Source organism: Bubalus bubalis, chromosome 16, assembly GCF_019923935.1.
Source record: "Bubalus bubalis isolate 160015118507 breed Murrah chromosome 16, NDDB_SH_1, whole genome shotgun sequence".
Classification (NCBI taxonomy): domain Eukaryota; kingdom Metazoa; phylum Chordata; class Mammalia; order Artiodactyla; family Bovidae; genus Bubalus; species Bubalus bubalis.
In genome coordinates this window covers 69,181,904-69,188,870 of record NC_059172.1, presented here as the reverse complement: position 1 = coordinate 69,188,870, position 6,967 = coordinate 69,181,904, and the positions used below count along the sequence as shown (strand labels likewise).

At 45.5% G+C, this 6,967-nt stretch overlaps 1 protein-coding gene across 1 annotated transcript in view; it reads left to right on the top strand.

The window, feature by feature from the left end:
* The first annotated feature begins 748 nt into the window (after positions 1-748).
* The window catches only part of GUCY1A2 (guanylate cyclase 1 soluble subunit alpha 2), a 516,653-nt gene continuing 510,434 nt past the window's right edge, over positions 749-6,967 (top strand). The window contains exon 1 of the mRNA XM_025266957.3: positions 749-1,189. Within this exon, the coding sequence (XP_025122742.1) occupies positions 890-1,189 (300 nt within the window). The 5' untranslated portion in view covers positions 749-889. The remainder of the gene's footprint in view (positions 1,190-6,967) is intronic.

Here is a 6,967-nt window from a genome sequence, read left to right as displayed (position 1 = left end):
CTGCTCCAGCAGGGTGGGTACCAACACGTTGGCCCTCCCCTTTCCTTGTAAGCGACTCCTTGGGCATGGGCGGGCTGGACCCCTCGGCCTTTCCCCCTGGCCTCAGAACTTCCCAAATGAACTCGGAGGGAAAGGTCAATGATGGACTCTAAATGATGGACCCCCAGTCCCACGCCCTCAGGCTTCCCTGAGGCGGCTGCAGAGGCAGGTGTTCCGTCCCGGTCGGGTGCCCTCCTGTCTCAGGGCCCACCGGGTCCCGTCTGCTCCTCAGCTGCCTCTTCCGCGAGGAGGTGGGGATGGCGGGAGCTGGGGTGGCGCTCAGAGGACGACGCCGAAGTGTCCCCGTTGCTCCCGAAGCGTGGCGACAGCACAGAGGCAGAGACTTCCAGTGGGTGCGAAGGCAACACGTGACGGCTGCGGAGAGACGGCGCGGAGGAGGGGGCGCGCGGAGGGAGCAGGCGGGCGGCACTGCGAGGAGAGGTGGGAGGGACTGGCGGGCGGAGGGCGGGCAACAGGGGAGAGCTGGGCGCGCGGGCGGCGCGAGCCTCTGCCTCCGCTGCCGCGCGGCCGCCGCCTCCTTGCCCGGCCGCCCCCGGGCTCGCACTCGCAGCCTCCCCGCGAGCGGAGAGCAGCCGCGGAGACGCGTCCAGGCGGGCGCCGAGGCGGCAGCGGCCGGCGAGCGCGGGCCCAGGGCAGCGTGGCGCTGCAAGTTCCCGCCATGAGCAGTCGGCTCCCGAGGCTCCGCGGCTCCGGGGCCGCCCTCCCGGTCGAGCAGCCCTGCCCCGTTTCCCCGCGGCCGCAGCGCCCCTAACGCCGCCGGTGCAGCCGCCGCCGCCGCCGCCGCCCGTATTCCCGCCGCCGCCGCCTCGGCCGCCGCAGCGCCGACAGCATGTCTCGGAGGAAGATTTCGTCCGAGTCCTTCAGCTCCCTGGGCTCCGACTATCTGGAGACCAGCCCCGAGGAGGAGGCGGAGTGCCCGTTGTCCAGGCTCTGCTGGAACGGCGGCCGCAGCGCGCCCGGGCTGCCCGAGCCCAGAGCGGCGCACGTCTCCGCCCGAGCCCCGGCGGCCGGCGCAGCAGCCGCCGCCGCAGTCAGCGCCGCCACAGCCGGGGCCAGGCGAGCGCAGCGCCGCCGGCGGGTCAACCTGGACTCGCTGGGCGAGAGCATCAGCCGTCTGACGGCGCCCTCGGTGAGTAGAGACGAGGGGCAGGGCCGAGCCTCGGGTGGAAGGACGCGGACCGGGCAGGTGGGCGCCAGGCTGGTCCCGCCGCGTGCCAAGAGCCCCGCCGCCGGGGTGTGTGTGGGGAGGGGGGCGGGGTGGCGGGGCCTAGCCCGGCCTAGTTCCCGATGGCCCCCGGGAGAGACCTGGACTTTGGGCCCTAGTGGAAGGGGGCACTGGGATACGGGCATGGAGTGAGACTTCACTCCTCCGGGGGCCTCCTGATTCAAAGGTCTGTCTGCCCACCCCCAGCATTTGCAACCTCTTTCGTCGCAGTCACCCTGATGGCTCGACGGCTCCTTCTCACCCACCTGTTTTCTTTCCCCAAAACTTTTCCAAGCACTGTGCCTCCTCTCTTCTCCAGCATCCCACAGGAACCCCTGCTCCCTTCCAGGAAACTCTTCCCCTCTTTTTTTTCCCCCCGACACTCTTGCTCTTAGCATGACCTTCTCTGACATCTTTGAATTCTGCAAGCTAACTGACTTCCTAGGTTGCATTCCTTTTCTCAATCTTTAGGGACCGGTTGTCAGATAATTTTTTGATGAAGAGCCCTCTCATCTCTTGTTTTCTCACCACCTCATGTATTTTTTTTTCTTGGTTACTGGTCATTTATTGGCTCAGTCTTCTTCTGTCGGTAACCCAGGTATTTGGTTTTCTAAACCTGTCTTCTCTTTCTTGCACCCCTACCTCATCCTTCACACTCTGTCCCCTGGATTCTTTAGTGCATTCTCCCTCATTTTTTCAGTTTCCTTATATTAGGCCCTGCGTAACTATCTGTTGAATGAATAAATGCCTGCCTGCTGCTGCTGCTGCTGCTAAGTCGCTTCAGTCGTGTCCGACTCTGTGCGACTCCATAGACGGCAGCCCACCAGGCTTCCCGTCCCTGGGATTCTCCAGGCAAGAATACTGGAGTGGGTTGCCACTTCCTTCTCCAATGCATGAAAGTGAAGATGAAGTCGCTCAGTCGTGCCCGACTCTTAGCGACCCCATGGACTGCAGCCCACCAGGCTCCTCCGTCCATGGGATTTTCCAGGCAAGAGTACTGGCTGCTCCTGCTAAGTCGCTTCAGTCATGTCTGACTCTGCTACCCCATAGACGGCAGCCCGGTGCTATTGCCTTCTCCGAATGCCTGCCTAGCTCTCTCTAACTTGTGCTCATTAGGGATGGCTGTATCATCAGTTCCAGGTGTACTCCAGACTCCCTATGATTCTTGGTATCTTTCCAGAGCACTCTGCCTCATTCCTGGTCAGGCATTTCAGCTACTCTTGACTTTTAATCTTTGCAGTAATGCCAGACTTCTGTTTCAGTCTGTATGAGCTCTGTTTTGAAGGAACTCCATTGCAGACAGAATCCTAAAGAGATTCACTGTCAAACCAAAGCTGATTTTTATTTGCACCTTGATTGGTTACAAGGATTTCAACTTCTGAAAGCACTTTTAGCTGCCCATCTCGGAGACTTTTACTTCTTTAAAGTTTTCAAAGTGAATCTGAACATTGAACTTGTTTGCCTGCTCTTGAATCTCCCTTTTGAAAGTACTCTTGCAGTTGATTGTAGGAGGGCCTTGAGAAAGAATTGGATCCAGAGAGACCGGGGACTTGTACCAGACAGTCCTACAAATATCCTGGGGCTGTTGCCTTAATGGAGTATGGCCTTTTCCTCTAGCAATGAGACTACTGTTTCAGTCATCTTCCTTTTTTGTGCATTTTCCCTTCAATTACCTTTTGCCACTTCTTCTATTGATAAGCTAGGCACAAAACTCAAAATAGGTTAGCTACTGTTTGCTATTATTAATGCAAATATTTCTGAGGAAGCACACTTTTAGGAACTATTTGATGTTGCAAATTGTTGAACTTAAGCCTTTATAAAAGGAGTCCAGTAATCCTGTGCATATGTAGTTTTGTGTCAGTGCCCAAAGCAACATTTGTACAATATACTAATTCTTCATTGTAACAGATTCATATGTAATGTGATAATTTTACTAAAGATAAGTATTAGATTTTTGTGGGAATTGTTTTGATAATTCTGGAGGGTTTTTTTTTTTTTTTTCCTAAAAACCAGAATTTAGAAATTTTTCTAAAGTTGTGGAAGTGCCTTTGGTAATGCCAGTTTAACATAAGACTACTCTCAGTGACTTATGTTAGAAGTAGATAAAATAAATTGAATGCTACTATTTACTGCCAAAATAAGAGGGAAGAAACAGTCTCTGACTTTTACCTTTTAAAAACGTAAAATTTGAATGACTTTGGCTCTTTGCCAGATTAAAAAAACACATGTAATCAGGTGTTTAGATAACAAATTTGAAAATAATTGTGATAATCAGAAATAAGCAACAGCTGTATGTACTTTCCATTCTGTAATTTTTTATATTTTGAAAAAGCTTTTTCACCTATAATGCTGAAAACATATAGGTGAATATAGTGTAACAATTCCAACTTCCGAAGACATGTATAAACCTGTTATCATTGACTCACCATATCAACAATGGACTTGGTAACACAAAACAGTATATTTCAAAGCAGTGACTATTCTGTGTTCTCTACCCGCATTTTCTTTTGTTTGGCAAACTAGAACACTGCTTCAAAAAATTACTGTAAATTTGTTCTCCTACGCTGTCAGCATTCTAAACTTCTCTGGAAACACTTATGTCCAACACTTATCCAGTGTCCTTTCATTAGAGCTGAACAACTTAAAAATGAATGAACAAGCAAAATAACCCAAACCCAAAAAACTGAGAATAGCCATTATCAGAGCATTCTTAGATGGAAATTTCTAGTTGTTTTGAGTTTTGCAAACCTTCTTGCATTGCTGTGGAAGCTCTTGTCTTCTTAGTGGTCTCATTGTGGAATGTTGTCTTGAGCACTGGAGATTTCTTTCTTTTTTATTCAGAATACTTTGCAAGTAGGGAAATGGAAATACATTTAATAAATACTGTGATATTGCCAAGTAATTCAGCTAGTAATTTGGTCAATGGAATATTCAAACTCAGGTTTTCGGTATTTTAAGAGATACTAATAGCTGCATTGATGTTAGCTATACAGGTTATGATACTTCATAACATTTCAATAATAAAAATAAATTGAATTGATGAAATTGAAAAAAAAAAAAAACAAAATTCAGGAGACCTGGTTCTCATTCATTGTGCCTTGGATAACTAAATACATGTATATCACTGCGTATATCACTTTTACTACCTAGGATCATTCTTTTCTGTAAATTATTACATTTAAAACCTCTCCCTGGTCTGACATTCTATGAAGACAGGTATCGTCAAGCTTTCAATGTTGTTGTTCAGTCACCAAGTCAGTCACTCAGTCATGTCTGACGCTTTGTAACCTCATGGACTGTAGCACACCAGGCTTCCCTGTCCTTCACTATCTCCCAGAGCTTGTCAAACTCATATCCATTGGATCAGAGATGCCATCCAATAATTTCATCCTCTGTCATCCCCTTCTGCTCCTGCCTTCAATCTTTCCCAGAATCAAGTTCTTTACCAATGAGTTGGCTTTTCCCATCAGGTGGCCAAAGTATTGGAGCTTCAGCTTCAGCATCAGTCCTTCCTTGAATATTCAGGGTTGATTTCCTTTAGGATTGACTGGTTTGATCTCCTTGCTGTTAAAGGGACTCTCAAGAGTCTTCTCCAATACCAGTTAGAAAACATAAATTCTTTGGGGTTCAGCCCTCTTTATGGTCCAACTTTCACATCCATACATGACTCCAACCATAGCTTTGACTATACGGACCTTTGTTGGCAAAGCGATGTCTCTGCTTTTTTAATATGCTATCTACGTTTGTCATAGCTTTTCTTCCAAGGAGTAAGCAGTCTCCATCTGCAGTGATTTTGGAGCCCAAGAAAATAAAGTCTGTCACTGTTTCCATTTTTTGCCCATCTATTAGCCATGAAGTGATGGGACTGGATGCCATGATCTTCGTTTTCTGAATGTTGAGCTTTAAGCCAACTTTTTCACTCTCTTCTTTCACTTTCATCAAGAGGCTCTTTAGTTCTTCTTCACTTTCTGCCATAAGGGTGGTGTCATCTGCATATCTGAGGTTATTGATATTTCTCCCGGCAATCTTGATTCCAGCTTGTGCTTCTTCCAGCGCAGCATCTCTCATGATGTACTCTGCATATAAGTTAAATAAGTTTTGAATAAGCTCTCACAGTGGCATATGAAATAAAAAGCAAGGACATATGAGTTTTAAAACTGGGGAAAGTAGATTATTTTCTCAAGTAGGGGCATCAAAGTACTATTTTTTCCACTTAGTTGTTAAAAAATACTTGAGGGTCTGCTATGTGGCAAGTATTGTGCAAAGCGTTGGTGATACAAATGCCAAATAAAACTTTTGCATTCTTCAACCTCATGAAACTTTAATTATAGCTTTTATTCTAAGTAAACTGCATTGAGGGAAAATACAAGAACTCCGGTTGCTGCGGAGATATTTAGGGGAAGTTTTATCCTCCACATTGGTTGGTTTTGTTCACTGCAGATCTCTGGGATGCAGCCATAAAGAGAAAAATAATCCTAAAGATCTGGTATAAATCACTTATTATGTTATTTATTTTGAAATAATTTACTTGGGAACACATACGAAGAAACAGCTGGGACCTTTTGCGTCAAGGGTAAATTTGGGATCTCATTTTATTTTCATTTTATTTTTATGAATGATGATTGCTTAGACCCCTGTCACTTTGGCCTCAGTTTTGGGTTTGCTAATGTCAGCCTATCAGTGAAGATACTCTCAGAAATCAACTGGGGGCAAGACTTTCTTAGGTCTCTTGTCTGAGCATTACCAGCTGTTAACAACGTTTGTTTGCGTGCTCAGTTGCTCAGTCATGTCCAACTCTTTGTGACCCCAAGGACTGTAGCCCTCCAGGCACATTACAGGCGGCTTTGAAGACTTCGGAAGCTATAGATAGCAGAATGACAGGAAGAAAAGTAACAGAATTGCAAGGATGGCATGTAAGGGGAGGAAAGCTACTTACATGAGGATTAGTCCAAGAAATAAAGAACAGTGAGGAAAGAAAAAGGAAGGGAAGCTTGAATTTAAGTAGCAAAAAAGAAAAATTGTTTTTGGAAAGGAAATTTTACTGATATATGCCAATGGAAAATTGAAAGAGCATAAAAAATACATATTTAGCCTCTCACTAAATAAAATGAACCCCGTGATATATAAGGCCTTAAATAAAACCTTAGAAATTATAAGTGTAACTAACATGTAAATCATTAAAAGTATATAAAATATATTTGTGAGGTAAGGTATTTGACACATTTATGTGTTTTAATTGAAATTTTAAGGTTTTGAAGTTAAATGTGGATTTTAAACTTCTGAGCAATAGATTCATTAAAGTTAAAAATGAAACAAAATGTATTCTAGTAGTTTAATGTTTTCACTTTTGTGTAAATTAGATACTGCAATCTGAAATCAGAATTTAATGACCTTTTCTATTTCTATAGAAATATTTCTGTATTCTGTTTTCTATTACTTTTCTCTGCTTCATCCCTAGTCATCAGAAACAGCTTGGCAGAGTTGAAAGGACAAGGATATGTTTTTTGATAGACAATCTGAATAACTCCTTCCTGAGCCCTTTACTATATCTAAGACCCTGAGAGAGCTAACCCCTACCTTCTCAGAGCCTTAGTTTTCTATTTTGTGAAGTAGGAATCATGACTACCTTATAGCTGTGTTGTGAAAGAGGAGCAATATTTCTTGTAAAATTTCTTGAACTTGATAAATGATACTTACAAGCTG